Here is a 16,714-nt window from a genome sequence, read left to right on the forward strand (position 1 = left end):
CATCAAAGGTTTCTCATTAAAAACACCTTTCAAAGAAGAAACCAGGAAAGCATATTTCATTCCCCAGACTCTTCTCAACTAAAAGTGATATCCCTGTATTATCCAACACCCATCTGTATAAGAAGCGACATCACAGGTTTGGGGTCAAAACATTATTTCATAGAAGAAGCCAGACAAGCAAACTTTATTTCAAAACCCCCTCTTACACTGATTATATGCTTCCCTCCTCCATCACTAAGTCTCTGAAAGGAAAAGCACTGACACTACTTCTCCACATTGTCAAGGCGTTGCTAACCCAGAATGCCTTCCAAGACAGCCTCAAGACTGGACAGATCTACCCCTTCTGAAAAAGCCTACACTAGAGCAAGCTGACCTCGCCAACTTCCGTCCAATAACCCACTTCCCATTTGCTAGGAAAACCATAGCGAATGTAATCGCCACCCAGGTAGAGGAACACATCAGCACCAATAACCTACTACAAGACTGTCAATAATGGTTCAGACTATGCTGCAGTATTCCAAGCAGTCAATAAAACGCTTTCCTCTTCATTGAGAAAAATAACAATTGCCTCTTGGTCCAGCGTTGATCCGCACCCTGGAAACTGAAATGGGCTTCAGTGGCACAAACCTACAATGTTTTACATCCTACCTTACTAACCAGCAGCACCTCATCTAGATAGGAACTACCAGATCCCAGGTTCTCCCTGTCACTTGTGAAGTCCCCCAGGTTCCATTCAATCACACATTCACCTATTCACCTTTTCTATGGAACTTTTTGCAGCTATCCTTAGAGGCAACAATATCAAGATGAATCAGTACTGCTGATGATATGCATCCAAAAAAGGATGTCAACAAACTACCTCATGCTAACCCCCACAAACCAAATTTGTAAGAGCACCAAAACATACCAATATACTTATTAATAGCTTTCAAACTAATTCTTAAAATATAGAGATGTGCAGAACCTGATCTTGGGCATTTCCAGCCTTTAATCCTCCTCTAAGATATTTTTCCAGTTTCACTACCAGGACTTCACTTCAACTATTGCAAAGGATGGTCAAAAGACCATAGTAAGACACCTCAGAGAAGACTCCAATGCCTGCAGCACTGTACATCTCAACTAAAGTTAATGTGGTTTAAGTTAAGTGATTTAAGTACAGTAGTCAATTACCAATGCATTGGAAGGGAAGATACTAGAAACACTTCTGTTGTCACGCTACTCTTTTAAAACTAAGATACCCTCACAGACAAATTGACAGATAATTTAAAATGTAATAAGCGTTAAAAAAAATAGAAACTTTAGAAGCAATACCCCTGGTAATCGCACAAATATCTGATACAATAGAAAGACATCAAGAAACATACATATACAGTCTCATCAGAACAAGAGTAAAGGAAGGTGTTCACTCAGCCAACTATTATCATTGTATTGAGATAGTCACTAAATATATTACAATGGACAATTAAAAACTGGTTACATTACAAAATAAATGGATGCACACAGTGATTGCTATAGAATTGCCACTGCAAAAATCTGTTTAAACCTGCTAGTAAATACTGACTACGATACGGATTTTCTAATTTTGGTTATGAAACATTTTATTTTAAAACACTTACATTCCTTTCATTGTAAGCATATTTATTGCACTGCAACTTCACCAGCATCCCTAGACACAAATAAAAAAAACTCATAGCAGATTATTGCAATAATTAGGCTCTGTGCTGCAGTATCAGTTATTGGAAATGTGTGGTGTGATTTTCAGCACCACACTTCTTGTGAATAAGCAAAAAGTAGGACACTTACTCAAAAGAATCAGGCCCTCTTTACTCCCTATTTAAGATAATTGTGTTCAGATTCTATAGACACCTCTACCAGTTGGGCAAAGATAATTTGACCCAATATGCTGATTGGTAAAATCAAATTCTGGCAATATATCTTTATTTAGATCTTGAACCACTCAAGAAACATAAAGATCAACAAATATTGTCATGTAAAGTATCCAAAAACAGTGATGCAGCTTCACCTCCAACTTTTAAATTCAAAATGCATCACTCATCATGGAGATGCATTTCTCACTCTCACTTCTTGGAATTGTGTTCCCTGAGAGTGCAATTAACTCCCCAACACACGTCTCTTGATACATAAACTGAAATAAATGTTATGCCTCTTATCACACAGTTTGATTAATCACATCTATCTCACTAAGGTGCCACCTGCAGGAATATAAATTCCATGTAACTGTGTCATATTGACAAACCTCTGAAAGTATTCTTAACATACCAAATTCAATTTCATGCAAACCAAACTACTGTAAATAGAGTCTTTGACTGATTTCCCTCATAGTCATTCATTCGCCAAGAGAAAACTTAATACTGTAATCAACCGGCTACTGAATTCAAAGGAGTATACAAACCAGTTCACTAGGCACTATCCCCTTAACAGCCCACAAATAGTGAGCAACAGAGCTAAAAAGAGTGTATGCTTTACTGACAAAGGAGCCTAACTGTCATGGAAACATTGAAATACTCTCATCTGTTCACGCTGAAAAGCTCTTATTGACATTCTCTACATGCTAGATTGGAGGGCAAGTAAACTCTTTCTGATAAATCTCTTATTCATGTTGAATAATTGTACCATGCCATATTGAGCATAGTTATTTTGTGGTATCATAATAACATAGACAAAATATCAAGGGACAAAATATCAAACGGTAAGAGCATCTAAAGGAATTATGGATTTACTATTCTTAACTCCACACCTATGTATCTCGAAGATATATGGTTACGTGGCTTTTTCGAAATGCGTCAGCCAACGAAATAAATGATATCGGTAAATTGATTTCTGGAGTGATGGCTTGTATATATATATATATATATATATATATATATATATATATATATATATAGTATTCCAAGGTGCCCGTAAGCATTGGAAGGCACTCAACATCTTCCTCACTTCGATGCAATCTGCATTGCCACCGCCAGCATTTCTAGCCGACGCGTTTTGAGGCATTCGCCTCTTCTTCCTGGGCTTTTGCTCACAAAATGACATCACTGGCTTGCATTGATTATATCACTGGCATCTTTTATTTCGAATCTTACCCTCAATGGGGCTCGACAAGTATAGTGCCTTCTGGGACATGTGGTTCCAACAAATGCAAGTTCATTAATTCCTTTAGTAAGGGCGATGCAATTTTGTATTTTTGCGCTCATAAATGATCCTTAGTAGGATGCGGTGTCAATACAGCTTCTTACGCATTAGGATGATGTGCCGGGCGGAATTTGAGCAGTTCAGTCCGCAGCCTCTTCTTATTCAAGATGGCGCACTTCCCGCGACAGGGGCCGCCGCGATTATTTTGTATTCCAAGGTGCCCGTAAGCATTGGAAGGCACTCGACATCATCCTCACTTCGATGCAATCTGCATTGACACCGCCAGCATTTCTAGCCGACACATTTCGAGGCATTCGCCTCTTCTTCCTGGGCTTTTGCTCACAAAATGGCATCACTGGCTTGCATTGATTATATCACATATATATATATATATATATATATGATTATATATATATAATCAAAAGAATTCTTCCAGTTACGTCGTACTCCTGCCTGCAAGTCGTCGGTGCCAGCCGTGGCGGCAGAAGCCTCATAAATCACAAAAGAACCAAATCCCAGGTGGGAAGGAGGCGGCACATCCGTATCAGCCAAGGAAATGTATTTAAACAAAACAACGCGTTACAGCCGCATGGGCCTTTGTCGACAAACCACTGCACTGGGGGTACCCATTGTACCCCCCTGCATTTCCATGAACCAAGTGGCAGGCACCACGTGATGCCTATCATGTGGTGTAGGGAAATGCGGGGCAAGCACCTTTAACATTGCGGATGGTGCTGCAGCAAGCAGCCTGGTAAAGGCTCAGGAGGATCACAGAGGATCACGTTGGAGGATCACAGAGTTCTATTTGGGGTTCATGAGGAGATCAGGTGTCAAGAGATCAAGGTGCCTTTGTCGAGGAATACCCTGTGGACCATGAAAAGGGCTTTAACTTAAATGTTTGGGGCCACTGGAAGCCAGTTGAGGGAGATCAGGGCTTGTCTGGCTGACTGGTGCATCGGAACATCATGTAGAATCCGAGCTGCAGAAGTTTACAGAACCTGCAATTTCCTTAGTACAAATGTTGAAGCACCCAAGTACAATGAATTTCCATAGTCCAGGAGGGGGAGAATAAATGCCTTGATCACTATTTGTTTTGAGGATGGAGGGAGCATAGTTTTTTTAAGCACTCTAAAGATGTTGTGGCAAGTTGCCGCTAGCTTTATTGCGTGTGTGTCCATGGTCAGGGGGTTGTCCAACCACACCCCAGGCTCTTTTTGGCTGTCTTCGGAGCAGGTGGAGTACCCAGGCAGACTGGTCACCCCAGGCTCGTATGGAAATTAGAGGAAATGCCAAGGATCATAAGCTCTGTTTTTCCCCCATTTACTTTGAGGGAGGAGCTGGTCACCATTTTGCTACTTCCTCTAGGCAGGGGCCTAGGGCAAGGAAGCTGAAGTCTTTGTGAGAGAGAAAGAAAAGACCAGTTGTGTATCGTCAGTATATGAGATTATAGTGATCCTAAATGGAAGGATGATATCTGCAGGTGAACGCATATGTAGATTAAATAGCATTAGACTTAATGATGAGCCCTGAGGTACTCCACAATTAAGTGGGAAAGTGTATGAGATGCAGCATCCCTCAAAGACCTGAAAGGTCCTATCCCTAAGAAAGGATTGGAGCCAAAAGAGGGCTTGTCCTGAGACTTCTGCACTGTGGATTCTGGCATTAAGAATATTTTGGCTAATAGTTTCAAAGGCTGCGATTAGATCAAGGAGAATAATAGCCACTGAGACTCCTTGGTCCAGATTATTGTATTTTATTTATGTGAGGATACATTGTAAGGTGCACTGGTGGTTTGTCTACAGAAAACAAAACAATCAAAATAAAATTAGCATGAGTGATGCATCATCTTGCATGAACGTTGAAACATTATAACCAAGATTCCACAATAAGGCCTTGATACAATTCAACCATAATCGCCCAACTTGTATCATCTACCATTTACATGCACTATCAATACATAATTTCAAGCATTAACATGTATGCACCTTTCCCAGTAAATGAGAGTTGGCTAAAAAGATAAATGGCATTATTAGTGAACACATGTTTCTAAAAATGGATAGTGCTTTGGCAAACTCTGAATTGGGTGGTAGCTATTTTGGTAGGCTTTTACCCACTGAGCATACATTTGCATTGGTTGAAAGAATATTACTAGATCCTTCATTATATAAAGTACAAATAAACTGATCTACAGTTCCATACTTGCTGTCTCACAAACATTTTGCGTGATTTAAAAATGTTACAATTGAGAGAAAAGAAATGACTCCACATTGATTGAAGTCATATATATTTATCAATATTATACTGTATTTATTAAAATATGCCAGACAATAGACAGGAAAAACACAACCAGCATGTAAGTAAAATGTTGCAGTCTGCTCATCCATCATTCAGTAATGTATTCTGTAATGTTTTCTACCACATTGTTTAATCTAAAACAATAAATATTTAGTTTCATTCTTTTGAAGGAAATCACAGGTGGAGAAGTCAATTCCTGAAATCTAATATCCATAAAAGTGGAAGGTGCTGAAATGCTTCTCAAATGTAGTCCTACTATGTAGAAACATTGCTAACACAAACAGATTCCAATCACGTTTATTAAAGTGAATTTGTCTGTTTAACACAGATAATAATAGTAATTTAATGCAGCTCTGCCACTTTGCATATTTTCAGTCCTACAACATCTCTTTGTAGACAACTATCAGCAATAAATAGTGAAAAAACTAGAAAGAAGGTACCCCCACCCACCTTTGAACATTCACAAAATGACACAAAATAGTGCACACTTCTGTTATGCTATGACCTGTAATAAATTGTGCAATATGCACTTCATCTTCCACAATGAAAATATAATTGCATTAGGTCCCAGATGTATTGTACACTAACTTGGTTGTTCCAAGCAGTCCATCTTTTAAAAGAGCCGAAAGACCATCAATCAAGATGCCCACTTTCCAGATAGTCTGATTGTGGTTATTTTCCAGTACTGTCCAATGTTGTAAGAAAGTTCATTTAAATGACTCCTTCGGCGCAGGAAATCTGGAAGATAGTACCTCAGCTTCATGTGTTGACATCAGCAGTCTCTGTTAAGCGTCTGTGGATGTTGTTTCTGTAGGTGATGGTGCTGCCCTTCTAACTAGTCCCTCCATCATTTCAAAAGCATCCTGCAATGCAATGCTAGTGTTACTGTTTGCACATAGCATCTCAGATCAACAGGTGGGCATGCGATTCATTAACGAGCTAGAGGTGAGGGCATGCTGATTGTACATCAAGTTCTATAGTACATTCCCCTTCTACAAGGACAATGAGACATTTTGGTCTACTCATATATTCTGATTAATGTTGAAATTTGTAACATAACGATATCAGTAACATATTTTATAACTTTCCATGATTTGAAATGGCACTGAATACACAACTAGCTTTTCTGCTGCAGTTCCAGTTGCTCTAAAGACTAAAGTGTTTCATATGATCGTGTCTTCAGATTATATGGCATGTTCTCAATATTTTTTTTTTTTAAAAGGCACCAACATCAATCATCATAAATATTATAACTTGCATGTGTTTCCTCTTCTGCAGTTCAATGAAACGTAGGCATTAAAAATCACTAAACTACTTTCAATTTAAAAACAGGACACAATGTTAAATCTCTGCTGTAAAGCCAACACTGAAAATGGTTAGAAAGTAAATGAATATACTAATGTTGTATCATTTGACTACTTTACCTTTAAATGAATTACTCTTAAAGAACTAACATAATTGAAAGAAAAGGTATTGTAAGTGCAGTCAATGGAATTTGTAATGTAAATTATTCAAAGTATAATTTATCTTTTAGGCCATTGCTAGGCTGCTGTTTTTGCAAGGAAGGTGAGGTAAATGAATTATTGACATACAGACAAATGAGGAATGACTCAATATTTATCTACCTGTGGTGGATAACATAACAGCCAGTTAATTACGAATTATGAACTTATTATAATTGATACATATTTAGTGGCTAAGCAATAACAACAATATTGTAGATTATTGTAATTGTCATTATTATTGTTTTATTGTTATAATTATTGTTGGCAATAATTGTAAAATTATCATTATAGTGCTGAACTTCTCTCAGCAACAAGTCTTCGCAGCAGCACCAATGGCACTTTTCATTTGCTAGTGGTACTTTTCCTCAAAACTACAACCCACAGCTAAGAATCTGTTCCATCAACATTTGTCTTACCTTATGTCAGGGACCCATTTATCAACTATGGTGGTAGTCTCATTCAGTTTGAGCCAAAAGAAATAAACATTTATCATTTTAACACACCCATATATAGGCACTCGTCTCTTGAGTGATACATTAATGGTTGTATCAAAATATAAATCTATTATTATGTTTCTAGAATCAACCAGAATCAATTAGCATGATTGCTTTGAAAGGTACTATTAAAAAAACAATAGCCTGAGTGACTCCTACATTTCTGTAAAATTGTCCAGGGATTTTGTTGAAACCAGTGACTAATGGAACGCTTCTGCTTATTCTGGTATTCATTTTTTTCAAGTATGATATTCATTTATGAAAGTAACATTTATATATAGTAGAATTTTGTTTTGCACTCATTGGAAAAAGCTATCAAATATTAACATGTATTCCATAAGTGTCACTTCAGAGAGGTTTCACACAATCCACTTTACAAGGACGCAATAAAAGGAAAAGCATATATGCTAGTAGGATAACCACTATGAATGGAGAGAATTATGCACTGTTCTGGGATTTGCAAAGATTCCCAGGATTACTCCTGGAAATCTATGACAGAGATCTCAAGGTCAACTGTCATGTTTTTTATTTATAAAGTTTGCTCACGCAGAAAAATGACACAAATGTTCCTTTGCAAGTTTAACATTTTTCTTTCCATGGGAAAATAAAGCCCCATGAAGGAATCCTTACACTCACATGAAATATTGTGGCGATACTTCCCTATTATCATCCAAGGTACACACTTACTCATGTCATTGACAGGAGTTAATTTGAAATCATTTTCAAGGTTAAAACTCCTGCAACAAATGTATAAACTCTCACTAACTTATTTGTTTGTAAGTTCTGACCTAGTTTTGCATTTAGGACCATTACAACACAGTCATTACAACGCACTACCCTTACAACGCAGCTGTTACAATGCAACTGCCTTTACATCGCATGCCATTACAACGCATGCCACTACAACGCATGTCACTACAACGCATGCCATTACAAGGCATACCATTACAACACATGCCATTACAACGCATTATAAGGTAAGTAATGGGGATTTTTCAGTTTTAGGGTAGGTATGGGTTTTGGGGTATATGGGGATAGTATTTTTACCCCTACACTATCCAACACTTACACTACTGTTGCACTCACTGGAGTGGGAATAGTAATTTTTACCCGTACACTATCCAACACTTACCCCACTGTTGCCCGAAAAGTATTATGCGTTGTAATGGTATGCGTTGTAATGGTATGCGTTGTAATGGTAGTTTTTAAAAATGTGTTGTAATGGCATACATTGTAAAATCATGTGTTGTAATGGTAGTTGTGATGTAAAAATCACGTTGTAAAGGCATGCGTTGTAATTCTTTGTGTTGTAACACCATATATTCCCAAGGAACACCCACAAACTCAATTGTACATCTAGATGTTTGCATGCATCAAATTTGGGATATACCTTTGCACAGTGATTTTTAGTGTGCTTTGTTTTTTGCGCTACTTAGCTGTACTTTAGTAATAAAACATGTTTGAGAATCAGGTCAATAATGCCCAAAAAACCTAGGAGAATTGGCCAACTATTTCCATATATTGCTGAATAAAGATGACCTATTTGGAATAAATTGTGAAGTTGCTTTTACTCACAAATTGAAAACCCACAAAATCCTTTACTAGTCTTCAAAAGTTATAGTACCATTGACAATATGCATTTATAATATGTATTTATGTACTTAAGTATGTATAGTTTGGTTGTAGAATTTGCATAGCACTATCATAACAAAAGGCCACGAGCACTGTATCGGGTCAAAGGCAGAGATAAAGTCAATAAGTGATTGGATGGGTAGCTGGATCAAGTAGGTGAAAGTGAACAATAGTAGGCACATATGTTTAGAATCTTAAAAATGCTTATTGATATTAAAACGTGAGTGTCAGGGTGCATTTTTGAAGTCTCCACCCCAATCTATAGAGGTCAGAGTAAGCAAAAAGGAAGGAAATAGTCAGTAACTGGCCTGCTATGACTCTGCATAGGGACAAAAGGTCCTTTCCCAAAGACTACTGTTTGAGCACCACTGCGCATGTACATGGTGGGTGGCCAGACTGTCTTGTGGTATGTTACTATATCAACAACAAAATAATGCTGCTTAAGAAATAGTTATAAACCACCCCACTTTTGACTTTTTTTAGCATAGATATCCAAGCCTCCAAGCCTCAACGTGTATTTTAATGCCTAGTATCATTGAAGTATGTAGGTTGGGGCTAAATCAATATTCTTTATCACAATTTATTACAAAAACAATATTAATGCATCTTGCAGCTGGCAAAATAATGACTACATATAAATATACTTTTCATGCACCATGCATTTGACTTGTACATGAGACATAAACACAAGACAAAAAACAACAAAGAGACATCCTTAGGCAGTATTTCTAGTTCATCAAAAAATACAATAAGACATTTCTAAAAATCGGCCTCTCTGACACTGTTAACGTTTGGTCCCATGTGAACCAACTATCGGGACATTCACAAGGTGTGAGTCAAAAATGTCTTCTGTTACTTTTGCTGCCGCATTGGATATTTGAGGAAAAGCAACAAATGTATGACACTATCCTACTTAATAGTGTGAAACATATCATAAGCCAAATATGTGTAAGAACCGCCTCATCATTATGTAATGGTCTCACAAACAATTCAATTCCCTAATTGTGCTTCACATTTTGCACCGGGTCTTTCCTGCACTTAGATCACAGGTCGATAGAGAACCATTTATTTTTTTCAGCAGAATCTCACCAAGGATCCAAACTCAATGAGTGCACACCACCATTATAATCCCATTGTCAAGTCTGCCCTGCCTGTAGTTCATCAAAAGAACACTATTTTGATGGACTATGGGCAGTGCAGACTCAACAATGCAATTAAAACACTGCTGGGATTCTGAGAGGGATTCTGATAGAACAAGTAAATGTTTCTCTTTTGACCTGTGATCTAGGCAATTGATTGGATATACCCTGAGTTGGCAGAATTCTTTATCAAATATATTGACCTAAACATTTGCATATACTACTTCATCTTCTGCTACATTGCAGGGTAAGTACACAATCTTCAATGCACATCTACTTACACAAACATGTAATGTAGTGGCTAGAAGGATGTGATTCTTGTGATATTTTGTCACAAGATATATCACTTGTTATGTAGGCACTCTGTATTAGTAGGAGGAAGAAGTGGTAATTATATTTTTAGTGTGCAAAATATCACATGATATAGAGACCCTGTAAACTCTGTCTGATGTGCGCTAATTCACTCCTTTATTGTGCAAAAAATAAGGGACAGGAAAGCATATATCCTCACCCTTCCAAAGATTTAGTCACATGCGCTAAAGAGGAATATTCCTGTCAAGGAATGTGTTATAGAATGTGTTGATAGGATAACTCATATGCAATTATTGTACAGTATGTCCCTACTGTGTGTACTCTTGAAGTGCATTCTTTGTTTTTTTATCCACCTGTATGAAACATAAAATGTTGGCAGAAAAACTGTTAACAACAGGTTAGCAACTGAGCAATACTGAGCCACACTCTCCAAATGGTCTTGAGATAAAAATCAAATGGTTCAGTACGTTGTAACCCAGTCTGGTACATTATGGGTCATCAGAGCATCAAGATGTGTGCGTCCGGCCCATAGGGATTGTATCAGCCATCTCTCGTACCTAAAACATGCTATCTTTTTTCAGTAGAGGACAAAATAATCATTCCCAGAAACGTGTTTGCCATAATTAACACTTCTGGTGCCGCTTCAAACCAATTTGTGAGACAGAGGTTCACAGTGGAGGAGAAGAAGCAGTATTCTTCTAAAGAGATTAGAGTAGACCAGGTCATAAGGCTCTCTTAGGCTACAGTGGGTAAATAGTGGCTTGTGCATCACTGGTAGCATAGCAGGATTCACTTTCAGATAGTGTTATGGTTAGGAACCACTAAGATATCACCCTTGCATTGGTAGTGAGAGTTGCCCTCGCTTTTAAATTCAAGAGGCTTGCATTTTCCTTCATTCTGAAAAGGGGTCAGAATAACTATAATTGACAGCTATTGAAAGTTAAAAACACTGGGAGAATTAAGGATTTAACCACAGATGTTTTAAAACCTGCTTTACACACCCTGATCGATTGATTGATAAAGCAGGGGCAAAGTGGGCAACTGCCCAGGGCCTCCGCTTACAAGGGGCCCTCTGAGAAATTTGACCTCTGTCTATCCTATTTCTCGATCTAATCCTCAATCCATGTCTGCCTCCATTTACCTGTGACTCTGTCTCTCTACTCTGTATCATTTTAAGGATTTTTGGGGTCTCAAGAAAGACAAATGTCAACAGTTTTTGAGTGACCCTGTTCACATTTAATATAAAATGTAGTATTGTTTGATATCATGTGGGCTTGAATTAATAGGAAATTAGTAATAAAAGTTAAATTTGTTCCATACATGCGGCCCACAAATATGTCTTGCCCGAGGCCCCCAAATCCTTTAAATGACCTTGCTTAACCATCACTATGCTTTAAGATGTAAAGTGAATTAGACTTAAACGTTTTCCTTTTGGCAATACCCTGACAATGAAAGGCTTAAATGACACATGAAAAGGTTTATCCCTCTAATAGCGAAAGAAAAAAAAAAGGATTTGGGATTGTCTACATGGCCAAGATCTCTATACAAACCAATTAAGCTTTAGTTTGAAGCACAACAGTTTGGGGAAAAACAAAAGGCATGCTTCTCGAGCAACATCTAAAGACACTGTTTCACAATGCGATGAAAATGTTATCAAAAGTTAAGCGTTAGGACAATCAAATGTTGTACAGTCTGAATATTGTCTTTGGCTTCAGAATCAGAGCAATTGAATCCTAAAACATGTTCCAATGAAAGAAAGTCTCAGTCACATTTAATGTGGATGTCTGAGGCTTGGACTTTGTAGAGTGTGCCATTATTTTGGATAACATCTGTTATATATTAATTAAACTTTTACTTTGATTCCTTCATCAGGGACACAACCTTTTATAATGAAATGGCAACAACTGTTTCTGATCCATTTTAATTCCACATGCAAATAGTTTGGCTTCTTGTTTCGTAATCACTATCTTAAAGATGTTATGAAAATGAAGTGACTGGCCACTCTTTTCATAGAACACAATTGTAATATCAGAAAATGGTGCTATGGTCCTTTGGAATGCAACCTTTTAAAACCTCCACCTTTAAAATCAGATATGGCACATACAGCCCTGAAAATCTGTTTATGTGAGGCAATGTGTCCATGCTTTGCCAAAGTGGGCTGCTTAGGGAAGCATTATTTAATTTCAGGGTACACATATTTCCTAGGAGGAAATTATGTCAATTGGCAGAAATTTCAGGATAATAAGGGCCATATTATGAGTTTGACAAACCCATGTACAAACCACCTGCCAGATCAGGAGTTTTCTCCTGCCTGGTGGATGGTTTTTGATGTTCCCAGGGTGGTGCCTATGAAATAAGCACTGCAATGGAAATGTCAAAGGTAGTACCTGCATAGCATGGACTGCTTCAGTCCATGCAGTGCAGGTACTGGTGTGCTTGCACACAGGGGGTCACCTGTCGTGCCCCCCTGTGCGCATCTACATGGTGTGAGGCACAAGAGGGTCCTGTAGGACACCCTTTGTTTCCTCACGCGACACTTTTCATGACACTCGCACAGCCATGAAAGGTGTGGCGGTAAGGAAACTCGTATTATGCTTGGAGGGCTGCAGTGGCCCAGCCAAGCATATTGCATCCTCAATACCATTCAGAAAACTCAGTTAAAGACATTTTTAATACTGTAAAATGCTTTACAATTCCGGCAGCGATGGACAGCACCTTTCATCCTTCTCCTACTCTTTGCACGAGTGTGTCAGATTTCTTTGAGGAAAAAAATCAAAAAAACTTTACTCCTCATTTACACTGGACCAGGAATTTGCTACTAATCAGTAACCATCGCCTACCAACCCCCTCATCCCCTTTTCAGAAGTTCTCCCAATATCAGTTGAGGACTCACTGGCAGAACTCTTGAAGTGCAAGTCTGGCTCTCCAGGGGACCCTTGCCCTTCTCAGTTTTTTAGAAGCTGGTCCCCCGGTTAAATCCAATATTGAACCAGATTTGGAACTCCTCCTTGAAATCTGGCATCTTTCCAGCCACATGGAAATAGGCGTTCTTGCTGCCATTGCTAAAAAACCTAATGCTGATCCAGGAGTGCTCAGCAATTTTAGACCCATTTCCCTGCTATCTGCTACCAGCTCCCACAAAAATCTTAGAGAGGTTGGCTCAGGGACACTTAGCTGACTTTGTAGAAGCTAATGGCCTCGTACATGATTCTCAATCAGGCTTCCGAGCTGGGTACAACACAGAGAATGCACTACTAGAAGTCTCCGAATCAGTGAGAGCAACATTGGACAGCGGTGCATCTGCTATGATAGTACTTTTAGACCTGTGTGCAGCATTCGATACGGTCGCACACCCGATCCTGTTGAAGCGATTAAGTCATCTAGGCTTTCAGGGGATGGTACTTTACTGGCTTTGGTCCTACCTTGAAGACTGTTACCAACTGGTCTTTCTTCGACCTTTCTCATCCTCACCGAAACCACTGGCGTGCGGAGTGCCACCGGGCTCGGCCCTGAGCCTGCCGCTCTTCAATCTGTACCTTGCCCCATTCGCCACCTTTTTTGTATCATGGGGCGTGAAGGTAGTTTTCTATGCGGATGACACTCAGCTTGTGTTTTCTTTCAAAGAACACTCTGCTGCAGCCTTCCATAAAATCAAGGAGTGCTCGGAAAACATTTCCAATTTGGTGAATGGTAATTGTCTGAAATCTCATTCAGATAAGACCAAGGTCGTATTCTTTAGTCAAGCGTCCCCTCCCCCATAAAATATTGTGGCTCGTGGAGCTGAATCCTCCCCCAATCCCAGCTGATTCAGCGAGATATTGGTGAATCAGGTTAGATACGGATCTATCCTTCAAGGCACAAATCCATCAGATCTCTTCAGCCTGTATTTGGAAGCTGAGATCTATTAGGAAAATCCTACACTTTCTGCCAGAGAAGAGCCATTAGATCTCGGTCCACGCTTTGGTGACCTCTCATTTGGATTATGCCAACAGCCTTTATCTGGGGCTTCCAGCCTAGCTGATTTACAGATTACAGATAATTCAGGATGCATCAGCGAGGTTAATTCGACGGGTACACTTCTGGCACCATATCTTCCCTCATTTGAGACAGTTTAAGGCTCTGACTTTTTCCTTAAAAAGCCACAAGGGGCATTGGCTTTTGGCTCAAGCAGAGGCTAAGTCTTTATCAGCAGGAGCAGACCTTGAGATCCAATCACCTGCGACTCCTCCACATCCTATGATATTTTAAAACTTGTCAAGGTGGCAGGACCTTCTCGGTAAGAACAGCTAAACTCTGGAATGCAATGCCTGCCCACCTGCGGTTGACTGGGGCAGAACAGGAGTTTAGGAAGGTCTTAAAAACTTGGCGCTTTAATCAGGTGTAGTCTCCTGGCCGGTCTTTTCTTATTCTCGATATTAGCACTGGGACACCTCTTTGGAGGTAGCTGTGTGCTCTACAAATGACAATTGATTGATAGATACCACCACACCACCACCAGGGATCATTGATCCCTGATGGTTGCAGTTATCCCAGGGCAGCCCGACCGCCTTGGTCATAAAGGGGTGGTCGGAAGACTGCCACCAGTGCCCCCCATGAGTCTGGCAGTCCATGGACCACCAGACTCATAATTAAGCCCTAAGTTAGGGATAAGGTACGTCTGCTGCAGACGATTTTATTTGCTAATGAAAACACAAATATTAGTAATTTGCATATGCTTAGGTATAAGTAAAGCATATATAAAATGCAAAATTTATAGTAGGTAACTATACTTGAATGTTATATGCCTGCATGTAAATAAAGTGCTGAATTATGTAAGGCTAACTGCCGAGGCCAAGTTAAATAGAAAATAATGCATTAACACTTAAAGGCCTGTTTTTCACACTGAATAAATTATTTGTGCAAGATCTTTTGCTTCTTTTCCTGCAGATATTGCAAATTCAGAAGCCTACTGTTAGCTAGTGAATAGATACTTGTTTTGTATGAGACAACTGATAGTGAGGTTCTCACTGAGAGGAGATCAAAATGACAGGAAAGATGTTTCATGGGAAGAAGTTTTGAACTCGAAGAAAACAAGTATATTAGGCTCTGGTGAGAGCATGGGGAGTGAACTTGTTCCCAGGAGTCTGCTGATATTCTATTGGTGAATGAAGAAGTAGTAAGAAAATAATGTTGCAAGATAGAATCATTGCCCAACAGAGAATTATGGTACTTCCTTGTGCCAGTACCACCTACACTGTAGGAATGCACGTGCCCTGTTCGATTCTGAAAACATAACTTGAGCTCAAATTGCTCTAAAACCCTTTTCAAAGTAGTCCAATACCTTTCTGAGCTGAATCTTCTCTCTCCTCCCCCTCACTATCCCAGGCTCAATGCCAGGAACTTGCTGACTTTTTTATCAAACAGGTAACTGATATCCAGACTGGTCTTATGGATGCTAGAGCCAACAACCCTAATCTAAAGCTCGAGAGATCAAGTCCTCTTCCGATCCCACCCTTTTCTAGGGATTTCATTGCACCAATGACATGCAAGTCACCAGCAGGGTTGCAGTCCTTTATCCCGCTGGACCAACCCCTGCAGATAGACTTTCTGGCTTTCATTAAATCAAGGTAACCCTTAGACCCTCTTCCCCCAGCCAAACTAAGCACTTTAAGCTCACAAGCCTTACAGGTGGTGCTTGAACTCCTGAATACCTCCGTAAGTGAAGTGCTGCTGCCCCATGCCTGGAAGCATGCTATAGTTCTTCCCTTGCTCAAAAAGCCTCACATGGAGTCCGTCAATCTGTCCAATTTTAGACCTATCTCACTACCCCCTATCTTCTCCAAAATACTCGAGAAACATTTTAATTCTCAACTCACCGCACTTGTAGAAACCCAGGACATTCTCCTCCCCTCCCAGTCCGGTTTCTGAGCAGGGCACAGTACTGAAACTACCCTCCTGGGAGTCACTGAACACATAAGACAACTTGTGGATTCCAGCGGCACAGCTGTTTTGATCCTATTGGATCTTAGCGCTGCGTTCGAAACTGTGTCCCATGCTACTCTTTTAGATAGACAGATCCTTTTGTGCATCCAGGGTTCAGCTCTCGCAAGGCTCTCCTCCTTCCTGTCAAACCGCAAGTTCCAGGTCTTCTCAACTAATTCAGAGTCAAAATCTCTCCCCCTGTCCTCTGGCGTTCCCCAGGGTTCTA

At 39.5% G+C, this 16,714-nt stretch overlaps 1 protein-coding gene across 1 annotated transcript in view; it reads right to left on the reverse strand.

The window, feature by feature from the left end:
* Positions 1-4,935: 4,935 nt before the first annotated feature.
* The window catches only part of PCDH9 (protocadherin 9), a 378,650-nt gene continuing 366,871 nt past the window's right edge, over positions 4,936-16,714 (reverse strand). The window contains exon 3 of the mRNA XM_085621990.1: positions 4,936-6,308. Within this exon, the coding sequence (XP_085478116.1) occupies positions 6,231-6,308 (78 nt within the window). The 3' untranslated portion in view covers positions 4,936-6,230. The remainder of the gene's footprint in view (positions 6,309-16,714) is intronic.

Source organism: Triturus cristatus, chromosome 8 (genome assembly GCF_964204655.1).
Source record: "Triturus cristatus chromosome 8, aTriCri1.1, whole genome shotgun sequence".
Classification (NCBI taxonomy): Eukaryota; Metazoa; Chordata; class Amphibia; order Caudata; family Salamandridae; genus Triturus; species Triturus cristatus.